We start from the raw sequence: 15,715 nt of genomic DNA, 5'->3' as shown, positions 1-15,715 counted from the left end.
AGGTCCCCTTTTCTTTGTCCTTGTCCTTCCCACTGGAGTCCTTAGGGGACACCCGGTGGGAGACCCACTTGTCAGCCAACCTAGCCAGCTTAAAGGGGTCCAAAATGTTCTGGTCAGCCACATACTGACGCAGCTCTGGTGAACAGGCTTCAGAAAAATGCTCAAAAAACAAGAGGTGGGACAACTCAACAAAAGTTTTCACCTTGTAACCGTCAATCCACCCCATCATGTTCATGTGCGCAGTACTCACCCAGTCAACCCAAGACACATTCTCTCTTTTCTTAAAATCCCTGAACCTTTTAAGGTATTGGGTAGGTGTCTTGCCAAACTTGGCAATCAAAGCAGACTTCATACACTCATACTGACCCCTTTCCTCCACACTCAGTTTCAGAATACAGTCATATCCAGTTTGAGGCACTCTGCTTAACAAACACTTAGCCCAATCTCTTTTATCTACATCATGAATTGCACAAGCCATTTCAAACGCTTCAATCCATTGGAGGATATCTGAACCCTCCACAAACACACCAACCAAATCTTTCATAAACTTGGTGGCTGGGGACCTGCCACTCTCAATTGGTCTAGCTGAAGTCTCCACTCTAGCTCTCTCTAGCTGGATTCTCTGACATTCAGTGTCCTTGTCTTTGAGCGCAAGATCCCTATTCTTGAGTTCCACTTGCTGTGCCAGCTCCTCTTTCTTAAGCTCAGCTTCTATTTCCAACTTGCGATATTCAAAGGCCAATTTCATCCTTAATAACTCAAGTTCCATGGAATTGCTGGGGTTTGGAACAGAGGCAGCAGGAATGGTGGCATTCCCAGAAACAGATTCAGCGACAACCCCAGGGGCAGAGTCCTCACTGGTTGCATCCCCCCCTTCATCAAGGGTTTCACCATCAGTCTGGTAGTCCACCAGGGCAGCTATCAGCTCAGCCCTAGACTTATCCACAAAGTCCAACTCCCTGGCTTCACAAGCACTCTGGAGAGCCTCTAGGCTCATCCGAGTCAATTTACCATTTGCAATGGGCTCCATTGCCTGTAATGCAGTTATTTGGTACACACCCAAACCTTAATCTAATAAAGTGCGGATATTTTGTAAGTGGCACGGTTATACACTGAGTCTTAAAACCATAAGCATCCCACCGCTGCCACCAGCTTGTCAAGACCGGTGGGGGGGTCTGTACTTCCGCTCTCTATATGGTAGAGGAGAGGCACAGAAGACCCCAGCCAAGATTCTCGATTACGGTAGCGATGGACGAGCAATCAAGGCCTAGCTTCTCAGGAGGTGATGCAGGCTGGTTCTTAAGTACAGTGTATCCCCAAGCCCCCCACAAAGGAATGTCCACACACTGTATTACTGAAAACACAGTCTTTATATAATTAATATTCAAGGGTTATGTACACTTATCACAACAACGCACTTTGTGCTCAGGAAAACCAATAATGATAAATATCTACAATTCTAAAGTGGTACCACTAATATTAGACCTCATTAAAGTGCATTCACAATACTGTAAAAATGGCACACAGATCAATAAGAAGGAAACCAGCAATAGAGAGAGGAGAGATAAAAGATGGTTGAAACAATAGGCAGAATACTGGCCCTAGCTACTGGACACAGTTCTGTGTGGAGATCCCCCCACCTGGGCAACCTGTAAAATAAAGGGATATGACACAAGCCCAGTCCATATATTGTTCAACAGTCTTATTCTCTCCTACAATGTTTTTACCCCCCCAATGTACCTGGTGGAGTCGAGTTCTTCGAAGAGGCGTCGACAGATCCTTCTTGAATGACCCCCTTTTAAGCAGGAGTCACGGATCGTCGAGAGGCGTCGAGAAACGTCGAAGACCTCGGGGTTCGGCGACGGGGAATCGACGGCCCTTCTTGAATGCCTTCCCTTTCAAGCGGGAGGCACGGGGCGTCGAACGTCCGTCGACAAACGAGGTAGAACGATGTCGAAGAGGCGGCAGCTTCGTCCGAGTGGTGCTCGTCGGCGTCGGGGCGTCGGCGTCCTGCAAGGCGAAGGTGTGCGGGGCACCTCGATGACAATAGTTCTGGACCGCAAAGATTGTAGAGACGGGAGCCCAGCAAGGGCGTCGAGTCGCTCGAGTCTTTGGGATCGGGAGGTGGCGGGAAACCCACCGGCGGATTCTCCTCGGCGCGTTGGTCGTCCTCGACTTTCTCCGGCAGGGCAAAAGCGGTCGACGGTGCGGACGAGGGAGTCCTTCGAGTCAAATGTTCTTAGGCAAGGAGCGGACGGCTCCGGTCGTCGGCGGCACGGCGTCAAGTGGTTCCCACGGCTGGGCAACACAACTTCGACGGGCCTCCAGCGGTTACACAGACCTGCGAACCCTGGTCGACGGCAATGGACTTCGACAGCGTCGAGGTCCGGGTGCTTCACTTCGATCTCCTCGGCGGTCCCGTCTCGGGTCGGCAGCCTTTCGAGGGTCTGACTTCCAGGGCGCTTCGGCGAAGATTCAGCGGTGCTCGATGGTCCCTCGGAGCACGGGAAGAGGGCGCCTTACCAGGTCCTCTCTCGGGTCAGTCCTCGACGATTTCGACAACCTTCAGTTCCGTCGAAGCAAATGCCACAGCAAGTCTTCTTCTTCCAGCTGGACGTCGAGGATCAGCAAATCCAGTTACTCTTGAGTGGAGACTCAGCTTCTGAATGCTTCTGAACAATTTCCAGTGGTGAGAGGTCCCCAGATATACTATTCTGTCTCTCATCCACACTGCTGGCACACACACAGCAGCCAATCACACAGAAGGGCATTCATGCAGTCAGTCAGCCAATCAGGCACACAGTGCATTCAGGCCACACTCCTCCCTTTCAGACACTCACAACAAGGAATGTGGATTGGGACAAGTACCCAGCCATTCAACACTACACACTGCATTCAGGCCAGTTTCGGGCAGGGCTGTCTCAGTCTTTGTCTCTCATGCCAGAAACCAGACAACCACAACAAGGAGTGTATATTGGTCACACACTCCATTCACCCAGGTCCCACCCACAGGAGGTACCCACAACATACAGTCACTGGGAAGGCTCCAGTCAGTCTAGCTGGGCCTTCACAACAACACCATATATGGAACTTCCACCCAACAGCCAGTCAGGGGGAAGGGACAGAGTCAGGGCTTCCCAGGACTTTGGGAAAAACAAGATAACAGGCAATAGAAAGCAAGAGGCCACAGGGGCCATCTTGTTTCCTATCAGGAATCAACTGATTCCAATGGCAGGGCCTGGGTATCCCAAAATGGAGGACACCCAGAGCACCTGTCAAATTCAGCATGGAGCTGCCACCAGCCCATACCCTGCTCTGTGGGCCACCCACAGGTGCCCAAAAACATACACTAGGGGCACAGGGTTGTACCCCTACCCATGGGTGCCATAAGGGTATCCCATGGGTCTGTTCACCAAACCAAAAGAGAGCTGCACTGCCAGGAGTCCCCCATGGACTCCTGGGCAGAAAACATGACAGAACACACGGTAAAAACAGAAAAAGGACAAGGATTCAGAGGCCCTGTCCCTCAGATGCATTTCCGGCATCACAATAATGTTTGCCCCTTATGTGAGGGCACTTGCCCACAGACTCTGAGCCACCTGTTAAGTGAATGCCCAGGGACGAAAGAAAGAAAGAAAGAAAGAAAGAAAGAAAGAAAGAAAGAAAGAAAGAAAGAAAGAAAGAAAGAAAGAAAGAAAGAAAGAAAGAAAGAAAGAAAGAAAGAAAGAAAGAAAGAAAGAAAGAAAGAGGGTGAGCAGGTTGTCACATTTTGTAAATAAGGATTGGTAGTTAACAACCAACTGTTTCTGGGAGAGGCTAGTCTTAGGTAATGGAATCTCTTAACGATGGAAATAGTAAAATTGATGAAAGAGCTAAATCTGTCCAGTTTTCAATCGTGAATCAGGTTATGAGAGTTATTTCGCTATATTTCTATGATTGTCACCTTTGATTGAACAAGCTCACTACTGAAACGGATCTGATGAAATTTTAATATATTTTTCTTCCTTTTCTTTTTTTCTCTTTTTATTCTTTGTTTACCTTTTTTTCTGGTGGTTGTTCGAAAAAAAAGAACAAAAAAAAGGTTTGTTCATGGTGACTGTCATGATGGTCAACTCACTCTCACACCCTACGTAATATATCCACTCTGGACATCCCTTCAGCTCCTAGTACCACAAGCTGCCTCAAGGCTGCTTTGGTAAACACTAGATCACTCACAGCACATGCTCTCGATATGGCTGATCTCATTACAACTCACGACCTAGACCTCATAGCCATTACTGAAACATGGCTTCACGCTGTCTCAGGACCCCTTCTATCATTAGCCATCCCTGAAGGCTACACCATCATCAGAAGTGATCGTAACACTGATCAGTCTAAAAGAGGCGGCGTGGCTATCATCCACAAAACCACGATTAATCTCAGATTATCCGCTGCTCCTTGCCAAATCACATCAGCTGAACTACTTACAGCTAAACTAGCCATCACCCCCAAAGTGACTGTTACACTCCACATCATATACAGACCACCTGGCCCACTCTCTACCTTTGCCGAAGACCTCTCCTACGTCCTCACCAACAACACCAAATTTAAGTCCCAAATCATTGTATTAGGTGATTTCAATCTAGGCTACTTCGACCCTAATGATGCCCCTGCCCACGAAATCAACAACATATTACTTAACCTAGGTTTTAATCAACGGGTCACCTCTCCAACTCACTCTAAGGTCAGGAGCCTTGATTGGATAGCTGACTTAAACTGTGACACCACGGTCAACTCTAATCATCCATGTACATGTACCGACCATCACCTTATCACCTTCAGTATCCCCACTAAAATCCTCCCTTCCATCCCGAACATTGCGCCAGCTACCTCCACAAGAAATAAGCGCAATATTACCTGCGCCAAACTACTCCCACTCATATTCCCTGTCCTTAATGATCTCTCCTCCTCATGCTCTGATCCCACGGTCTTGATAGACATTTACAATCAGACCATGCTAAAAGCGCTTGATCTCATCGCACCCGCCAAGTTACGAAAACCTAAACCTCGGGCCCACTTCAACTCCTGGTTTACGCCACAGTTGAGAACCCTTCACAAGGAAAAAAGGATCCTTGAATCACGCTGGAAGAGCCTCCCAACGGAAGCTAATAAGGCAAGTGTTGCTATAGCAACTTTAAATTACAAAGAAGCATACTCTGTGCCAAAAAAGAGTCTTACAATAAACGCATCGAACTAGACCAATCCAACACTAAGAAGTTATTTAAAATCCTTAAGGAACTGGAATCCCCTGACACCCCGCCTGACACCTGTTCCAAAGACAGTTCCTGGTGTGCCAACATTCAAAAGGCCCTTTTGTGTAAGATTGCCACCCTCCAAACCAAAATTAATGAGAAAAAAAACAGTCTGCAGCCTAATCCTTCACATAACATTGCCATGGATAACCCCAAAACCAACACTGAATCTCTGCAACCATTTAGCTTTTAATCCCTCTGCATCGCGGAAGTTGAACATATCATTAACACCCTTAAACCGTCCAACTGTCAGGGGGACCTTTTCCCTGCCCCCATTATTAAGGAGGCTGCACATAACTTAGCCCCCTTCATCACCTCACTTGTAAACTCCTCTTTCAGTTCTGGCATCGTCCCAAACAACCTCAAGGATGCTTGGGTCATTCCACTCCTAAAAAAACCCACTTTGGATGCCAACATACCCACTAATTGCTGGCCGATCACCACGGACCCTTTTCTTGTTAAAATCCTTGATCGTGCAGAATACCTGCAGATCCAAGAGTATTTGGAAACCAACAATCTCCTAGGACATAGGCAAATCTGGATTCCGACCATGCTACGGCACTGAAACCGTTATTCTAGATCTCAAAACCCAGATTCAGGACCTAAAGGACAAGGGCAAACTTGCCCTACTACTCCTTCTAGATCTCTCTGCGGCTTTTGATCTAGTAAACCACCAAATATTATGCCGCCACCTTAAAACTGCTGCCCACTTCTCGGACAAAGCTACTGCCTGGATCACCTCCTTCCTTGACAATAGATCCATGAGGGTCTTCTCTCCTACCGCCACTGCTGAACCTTCTCCTGTCACTTGTGGAGTCCCTCAAGGATCATGTATTTCCCCGACACTCTACAATGTTTTCACAAAACCCCCCTTTGACATCTTGGCTCTACTGGGCATCACATATATGAACTACGCTGACGACACCCAAATACTTATCCCCATCACAGGAGACCACAAAACTGATTCCCTAGCCATCAACGCCATTTACCAAGTCATTCAAGCCTGGATGGCTCAGCATGAATTGTGTTTAAACGACGAAAAGACTGAGCTCCTCATCCTTGGCTCACACCAAAGACTTAGCAAGCTTCACCCTACGTTTAAAACCTTCACTATTGATGGCAACACTATTAAAGTTGCTAAGGGTACTAAAACACTTGGTATCTACATTGACTCCACACTCTCACTTTCTAGACAAACCAATGCAGTATCTTCTGCAGCAGCTTACACATGCAAGCTCATCACAGCATGCCACCCTTTCTTCTCACCAGCCAACTTCACCACACTTGCCAGGACCTTGGTCCTATCCAAAATGATTATTGCAACACCCTTTACCTGGGCACCAACCAATGCAATCTAAAAAAACTACAAATCATCCAAAACAACGCAATCAGAGCGGCTCTCAACATTCCTAGGAACCTTCACATCTCCGACTCCAGACGGAATCTCCAATGGCTTTCAGTCTCCCAAAGAGTCTCTCTTAAAGCATTGGCGCTCACACACAAAAGCCTCACCAACCAAGCCCCCAGCTACCTAGCCACGACACATCACCTCCAGACCACTCAGAAGTGCCCAAACTAACTGCCTTGATATCCCACGCTTTAACCTCCAAAGATCTGGTAGACACAGCTTCCCAGGCCTAGCAGCCAAGCTATGGAACTCGCTACCTAATCCCCTGAGAGCTGAAACCTCCTTCCCAGTCTTCAACCGCAAAGCCAAAGCTTGGCTGTCCTCCCACGACTTACCATGCCCTTACCTTTAGATTCATCAGCTATAGCATTTACTGCCTACTGCCTTAACTTGCTACTCTACACTTGTATATTCCCTGCATTATTTTGTATATTTCTGTATATTTAACTCTATTGCTTGTATATCTTCTGTATATATAACTCAATTGTCTCTGCCTGTATCAAGCCTGTAACTAAGTGATGCGCCCGGTTGCCCTGGGGCCTGGTGCGCTTTATAAATAAAATAAATACAAATACTAACGAGATTGAATGAGCTAATATGTATTCCTCGCTTTAACTTATTAACACGCTTTTATATGTATTCATTGATATTGTTTTTATACTATATTGATTATTTCGCTTTGTGAAAAGTCTAAGTTTTTGACTAAAACACAATTTAAAAAAAACATTAGCCACTAACCAGACCAAAAGGGACTAGTTTTCATTAATTCCTCTCAGTTGGTCAGTCACAAAATGTTATTATGGCCTTGTGTAACAGATTTCAGTTTACCTATGACAGCTGTGGGGTGGTAAAATGAAGGGCATGTTTTAACTTGGCAAAGGAACATTCTGGAATGATGAAAATGGTTGCGAAAATTAGTGGAAGTGCTAACAGTCAAAAATAAAAGTAGCTCCCAATAGCGCCCGCTCACTTCGACCACTGCTGGGATGTAAGCTGACAATGCAGATTTCTGCCCAGCATCCATCACTCTACCTTGTTTACACAGTCCATGCTTACATTTGCACATTGCACATTCTGACTTTTCAGACACATTGCTAATTTGTTGATTGTGTTGCTGCCCATCCTTGTGTCTGCCTTTTTTCCATGGCCCAGTTTAACACTTGTCTGATCTAATGTATTTACCACTGTCTCTTTTCCGCCGAGCTGGAGTCTCCCTGGGTATTTTAGGATACCACATAACAAGAGGAACTTATAAAAGCATCTCTGCAGTGGTGTTGGACTCCAGTCTACATCTTGCATTCTAGGCAGGGACAGCGTCAGGGCCTTTCGTCTTTTTCCATACGTAAAGGCCCTTGAACCTCAGGGGGCCCCCCACAACTGTCATCTTGTTCCAGTCAGAAGTCTAATAACACGGCAACATATTCCTTTATATATTTCGTTCTGAGGCTTTAAATATGCACTTTGCAGCACTCACCTTACAAGTTGCGTTTGCTGGAGTCCTTCCGGCTTTCACTTCTTTTAGGGTATACAGAAGTGCTTTCACCTTGTTGCCTTTTAACAGTGGTCCGTCCACATCAGCCCCTTGCTGACATAGAAGGATTTATAGCTTTTAAGTGGGCATATAGTATTTAAGCTCCCTGCTGGCTGGCTGGCGGTCTAGTGATAATCAGTGACTATTAACTTTATCTTTGTCACCATTATAATGTATGCACAGACCATTTTCACTCTACGCAAGGCGGGCCCCCAGTCATCATGTGGAAATGAGCCCTCACACATCTTCAGGTGGGTCTGATTCTAGGAATTTCACTTACCTACCTGATCTTCTATTCCTTTCTAATGTGAGTGTGTGACTGTCCTGGGTCAGGCTTGCTAAACATAAAGAACCGAATGTGATTAAAACATTTCAGCCTTAAAGCTTTGAAATATTGAAGGAGCGAAGTTGGCGAGCACTGTTCTGCACGCTGAATAACCTCCAGGTGATCAACTTAAATGTGTGAAATACTGTTGAATACACATTTATTACTTTGCAGCACAACTACAGGAAAATGCAATTTGGATTAGCATCATGGCTGCCGTCACGTCGTATTTTGCTCTTGAACTTTTTAGAGTGAGATTCACTGGCTAGCACCATTTGTTTTAAAAAAAAAAACTGCTATCAAAATCCTTCTTCTGAGATGTGGCTTTGGATTTGGCTGTGAGTAACTTAATTGCTGAAACTGCGCCCCCTGTTCTGGCCTTGCACTGCCCCAGGCAAATGAGGGAAGCTCTATTGTTACATTACCAAAGCATGCACACAGGCAAACAGCTCTTAGAGGTGTGCTCTGCATGAGGGGCACCGAGGGGGAGTCCCATGCAGCACATTCAGGAGAGTGGAATGTGTTGAGTGTGCTGTGCTCTGTATTCTGGAACTGCCCGAGGGACCGGGTCTGTGCCTCGATGCAGCTCATGATGGCTGCAGTACACAGGGTCGGACTGGGCCATACAATTGTCTCGGCCACCAGTGAAAAAAAGGCCCACAGTTGCAAATCGCTACTCATTCCTTTTGTGACAGACTGTTTGAATAGTACCCATGGGCGAGTTTTTTGATTGCATGTTATGCAAATTGTGCATTTTAAACAATATTTATTCAGCAGCACTGGTCAAAACTACCAGCCGCATGGTGAAGTAACTCGTCAAACTGCCCCACAATGTCCAAAAAAAGTGGCCCACATTGGCCACAAAAACTGGCCCACACCAGCATTTTGTGTTTTTGGTTCGGCCATGGTCGTATTGCCCTATTGGCCATTCCGAGCCTGGCAGCAGAAACATGACAGCACTTTGTGAATTCGGCCCATTGCTTTTCAAAGGCAATTTAATTTACGATGCACCTGATAACGGGAGCCTGCTCCGGTACATTAAAAAAATACATTCATGCAAACGAACGGAAATACCTGTGAAGTCGTGACATGCTTTTATACTATTCCCGACCTTCTTAAAACCGAGTTCGACGTACGTGTCGTAATTATTCCAAATGATGTTATACATATTTGTAGTCTATACGTATTGCTTTCGTAGATTAATAATGTTACCTCCGTTAGTGTCGGCACAGAAGGGGGCGATTCTGCTGTCATATACGGTCTCCTACGCCGCATTGCCTACCTGTCAAAGGAGTGGTCTTCAACGGCATGCGAGTTTGATATTTGGAACGAGTGAGGAACACAACGTCATTAAATTGAGGGGTCGTAGTGGGGGGGGGGCAGATAGACACAGATAAAAGGGACACATTGCTCTATTAGTCATAAAGCCCCCCCTTGTTCAAATTAAAGGCTATACAAGGTCACAAGTCAGACACCGATTTTTTATTTGGGCTAGTATGTGTCCCTTGGAACACATATAAAGCCAAACTACTGCATTGTAATCCACATTGGGGGGAAGGGCAAATGACAAAGAACATACAAGAATGACATATGAGGGACACAGTATGTAGGTGTTATTTGATTATGAGCCCAGCCATGGTAAATCCGTGTTACCACCCATTGCTGCCTCTCCCCAAAGCGTGCTAATAATGCGAGGCGCAGAAACTCGAGGCATTATTTTATTCCTATCCCTTTAACATAACATAACAGGCCGTCGTAGCATCCACATATGTTACTGTAGTTTCCCCTTTATCTAGATCCCCCCACTCGATCGATCCATCGCATACAATTTCATGATAAGTTGGAATGTTGATATCTCTATGTCTTCTAAGTCTTGCACCCTCGTTTTTTTCTCTATTTACAATGTGGGACTTTCTATGTGATGGGTGTCTTACTCCTTTACAAGAGGATTGTAATTGTAATAGGTTATGTAAAATCCACGGGGCCGGGGATCGAACCTGTGTTGCTCCGCACCGTCTTGCTTCCAAGAGGAACGGGTTGCCCCTGAGCTATCCTCCCAAGACTAGATGCAGGATGCTGCATATTTGCGAAAAACTACAGTGCAAGCCCTCCTTGTCTGAGAACTACAAGAGAGGACAATAATCATGTTTTCTCAGGATTGCTGACCTTATGCCCCTCCAACTTCTGATAGAATTAGCTCGTTCACTGCCCGTATTTTGTAGATGGACCCCCACAATGCAGGCCATGCTTGAGTATGGGCCTACTTTATATTTGCAAACTATGTTTCCCCCCTATTTATTTGATATAATCCTTTGGTGGTGGGTTGATAGCGGAAAATAGATGCAAGTGGAAAGGCTCATGTTTTGCTTGAGATTCACTGTGACTATCTCTAGGCCTCAAAAGACCACCTCCCACAATACATGTATTTTAGCGAAAACTGCGGTGGCTGTTTTTAGAGTTTACGAAGAATAATGGCAATGGTGTTCGGTTAACTTGGCGCTCGTGGATTTTTTTCTGTGTTGAGATGATTAAGGTCTCCTGGCTGGCAAATGGGCGATTGTGTGGTCCCCTGATTAACACGATACAACTTGCTAGGGGCATAGTTTAATATCCGTTGTTTTCTGATGCTTAGTCCTTACCCTTTCTGCAGAATGAAGCAGACATTGGCAGTGATAACTAGCCTGTACTGTCCATTCCAGTGATGATGGCTATGGTGGACTGAAAAGGCCCCTTCATGACGGAGGTAAGTGCAGTTATCCGATATATATATATATAACTGTAGAGCAACAGTGCGTTGCTCCCAAATATACGGGAACTGCACATTTCTCCTATGAGAAGTTTTCTGCATCTTCTGGAATGGCGCCCGCCCGCTCAGTGTATAAACTCTTCTGCTGCACTGCTCCAGGGGATTAACCGTGCTGAGTAGTCACGTGCTACCAGCTTTTTGACGCACAAGCTAAAAAACGTCAACACATATCTTACTTTACAAGGGCATCGACTGGGTACATGAAGGCTCACACAAAAGCCCGAGCTGCTGGCATTGTCAGTGCTTGTTTTAATTTCGGAGAGAGTGTGGTTGCTAAATCCACTTTAAATATGTACATGTGACTCTTTTAGTTACGCTGCGATTGTCCTCGAATCTCTGCAGGAATTTCAATGTTACAATGCCACGGCAGAACGGCCCAGCCATAGTGGACTATATATTTCATAGGACTGCTAATGCGTTTCTATGAATCCAATAATGCTTTATGTTCCTGGTAGCAAGAATCAAGCTGTTCCCATGCGATATTGCGGTGGTTCTGAAACAGGTTCACTGTGTTCAGATTCAGTGTGCCTCTATTACGGATGGCTGCGATCTTAATGCAGGCTTGTCTTGATAACAGAAGTCCTGCATTGTGTGTTTGGCCAGTGGTGCATTCTGAGAACGAATCCTGTCACTCGCTTACTGCAGTTTCACGTTTTGTACTGGCAGACAGTAACACTGGATGTTAGAAACAACGCATCATTCACATTAGCTTACCTAAAAAAAAATCACAAATGGCCAAATTAAGAAGGTAATAGCAGCTGTGGGTTCTCAGTCGTTTGTCCACTATAAACGCCACAATCACCAGAGTGTTTCCCAGCACCGCGGTTACACTTGTGAAGGAGATCAGGACTACGGTGATAATGGATGGGATTACAGGGCCATTGCCAATGGCAGTCAGTGAGAGGCTCCCGTTGCCCTCCGGTGGAGGAGAGGAGTTGGCAAACAGACAAAGGTGCTCGCTGGTGTTGCAGAATAAGCTGTCCATACTGGGAAGTACGACGAGCACACGGGTGTGAGGCGCACTCTCTTGCCTCTGTGCCACTCAAACAGCGAAGCACAACTCATATACAAGGTTGACGACGTGCAATTAAATATGATACATTCCCTTGACATCTCGCTATAGACTGGGCGCATCACGTGGGATTTGTACGACTCTGAAAGGAGAATGACTCTATTCCGCTAATGTGTGTTTTGCTCAATCTGTTTTCCAGGCATCATTAAACGAGAACTCACTGCCATGCACTGGGGTCAAAGTCCACCTTAATTCACTTATGTGGTTTAGCTACTAACAAGTTTTCAGAGCAGATAATTCACCATTGCAGTGGGTTTGTGCAACACGGTACACTCAACTTGTGTCACCAGAGTTCAGCACAAGGGCAAAGGGCCAACGGGTGTATGGTGACAATCAACCCTACTGACATATGCCTTGCAGGCAGCTATGATTTGCATGTTCTGTAGAGACCAACGTAGAGAAGCGTGTTAGGGCGTATGGCGCAGGACAATAGCTGACCCGATGGTAACACATAAAACCTGGAGCTGGTTCCTCCCAAATAAACAACCGTTTAATAAATAAAGCACCGGGATGAAGTCGCCCTAAACAATTATAACCTAGGCAGCCATTGCAGATTTGGTGGGCTGCACATGTTGGCAACAGCCCACCACTTCAGGTAGTAGGCCGCGGGAGAGTGCAAGGGGATACAACCAAGTAGCCTTCAACAACCTCGCGCTGAGTGATGTAAGTTACAAAAAATGACAATGGACTATATTGGAAACAAAGATCACTTTGGACAGTCCATATTCTCAATTAGTTAGAAATGTATTATCAAGGAATCTTGAAGAGAAGTATTTGCAGCCAACAGGTCTTTCAACCCTATGCTGGGTCTTTTTCAAGGCTGTTTAATTACATACCAATCAATTTTGAATCAAAAAGTATTAGACAATATTAAAGCGAGACTAGAAGCATCAATTTGTGAAAACCCGAAAGAGTGTGAAAGTCCCAGTCAGGAAGTTATCAAGAAGACCCACATCCATTCACAAGATAGGGTCCGAAGAATGAAGACAGGGGCCTCATTACGAATCAGGCGTTAAGGGGTTAACAGCGCCGTAAACGACGCCGACCCTTAACGCCTGATTACAAGGTCCGTTAGCGCCATGGTGATATTAACGCCTGCTTTTTGCAGGCGTTAAAATCCATGGCGCTAAGGGACCATGGTGCTAATTACGCCACCGTAATTTACGGTGGCGTAATTAGCGCCTTCCCCACTCCCATTATGCCCTATGGGGCAAAAATGGGAATGGGGAAGGGTAAAATGGGAAATGGGGATTTACCGCCCCACTCACCTTGGAATGGGGCGGTAAGTCCGCCATCCACCATGGTGTAAACGCAGTTTACACCATGGTGGTAAGGGTATGACCCAGGCGGTAACTTACCGCCTGGGTCGTAACGAGGCCAAGATGTTCATGTCCATCATATGGTACAATTGCAAATCAATATCAGGTGAAGGTAATTACGCAATAATGAAGCAGGGAGGAGGGGGCACAGGGTAGGAGAGAAGAAAGATCTCCATTATTATTGAGAGTTTATCAGTCTGAAATCCAGGAAAATGCTTAGCAATGGCGATTACCCCTGAGATATAGCATCTTACCAAAGTACAGAGGTAGCGGGTTTAAACATTTCTTGTATACAAGTGGGCCAGTAGACATCATAGAATTCTACAGAATAAAAGAGATAATACGTTGGATCAAACCTCACATTGTAAAATATTATATGAATAACTTGTTACAGAGCATTCTCCAGAATGGCTAATTTCCCTTACCTTTGAGTCCCTCAGCAGCTTTGCTGGATTTCTAGGGTTTAATTTTTTTACCTGTTAAGAGTGTGAGCCTTTTTGTCCCACTCTTACATGTGTTTTGCTATGTGTTGTACATTCTTTGCTCATGGACTATGGAGTCTCACCCAGCCCATAGGCATCATCATTTTACTGTGTGTCACCCAAGACCTTTAGTGCAGTGACACAGGGTTGTCTTTTCAGACTTCCCACTTTAAACTCCATTTTCTGGGACTGACTACTGTCTCCCAGAACATGTAAAGTTACCATTGACTTTACTAGTCTTTTTAAATTTACAGACCCAGTACACCCTATCTTCCAATAGAGTACTGGAGGGGTTAATAGTTATCCCCTTTTGTCTGTTTATCATGGAACATTAGTATGTTCCCTTTTATCTAAGATTTGGCTGGTGGCAGTGATATCTACCATTTGTATTCTACCGCAGACTATGAAATAGCCTTTGGTACCATTTGAGGCTATGGTGGTAGCCTCAAACTCAAACACGGTAATCCACTTTTATTTTAACTTGGTTCCGGTCCAGTTTGTTTGCTAAATCTTTTTGTAAAGGTCTTTCTAGTGTTTTACTCTGCGTGCCAAACCAGGTTTGGTTTCTTTGTTTGCCGTTCTTTGGTGGGCACCTGCACAGAAGCCCTCCTTTCGTGCCTGAGCGTCTGGGTGGACAGGAAGTGAGGGAGGGGTTTGAGGCTCCCTGCACAGGGTCTCCTTGGAGAACCAAGTTGCACTATTGTTTGATTGGCTAGGTGGCTGCCTTGCCAGGACAGCCAAATTGCTGTGTGATTGACAGCCAGGCAGAGTGAATGGGGGATTTGGTGCATAAAAAGCCAATCTCTGGGACTGGAAGGCAGAGTCGCCATTGGAACGAGAGAACCAAAGAGAAGCTGAAGGAAGCCCTGCTGCAGGTTCGAATCACTTGAAACTTCAACGACACATGAGTTCTGTAAGGAATATTCTTCCCTTGAGCCTGGTGGGAACAACCAGCTCACCAAACACCAGACACCGGTCCTCACCCTGGTCGAATTTACTGTACATTGCTGCAGTAGATCGGATAGCCAGTGGGAAGAGAACCAGTTTGGGTTTTAAGGAGCGCACCTTTTATTTGTCATTTTACTCTGCTGCTGGCTTCTTCCCTGGGCAGTGCAGGACCCTTCAGCCGCCCTCCTTCTTATCACCACAACGGAAGCTTCAGTAACCGTGAGCCTACAGGAACTGCCAGGGACAAGGGCCTCAGCTACAGCATTCTTCTTCTTTAAAGGTACTGTGCAAATTTGGTCGTTCGTTCCGTCCGACCGCCGTGAAAGCGCAGGAAATCTTTCGCCTCTACAAAGGCTTGCCCTTCTCTTCTCCTTTAAGTAACTTTTCCTCCGACCAACTTCATTTTGAACTCTTTGCAAAGGCTTAACCGCAAACTACTTTGAACTGTGTGATCCTCACACAACTTTGCCATGCCATACCAGGAGAGGGCAATTTACTCTGAGGATTTCCCTTATCGAGATGTCACTGTAATT

The 15,715-nt window shown here is 45.8% G+C and overlaps 1 protein-coding gene across 1 annotated transcript in view; it reads right to left on the bottom strand.

The window, feature by feature from the left end:
- The window catches only part of LOC138498275 (histamine H3 receptor-like), a 451,272-nt gene extending 438,926 nt beyond the window's left edge, over positions 1–12,346 (bottom strand). Inside the window, exon 1 of the mRNA XM_069622113.1 lies at positions 12,076–12,346. Within this exon, the coding sequence (XP_069478214.1) occupies positions 12,076–12,346 (271 nt within the window). The remainder of the gene's footprint in view (positions 1–12,075) is intronic.
- Between the last annotated feature and the right edge of the window lie 3,369 nt (positions 12,347–15,715).

This window comes from Ambystoma mexicanum, chromosome 5q (assembly GCF_040938575.1).
Source record: "Ambystoma mexicanum isolate Mex_15411 chromosome 5q, UKY_AmexF1_1, whole genome shotgun sequence".
NCBI classification, from domain to species: domain Eukaryota; kingdom Metazoa; phylum Chordata; class Amphibia; order Caudata; family Ambystomatidae; genus Ambystoma; species Ambystoma mexicanum.
Note: the sequence above shows the minus strand (reverse complement) of the source record. Positions and strands in the feature narration are given on the sequence as shown.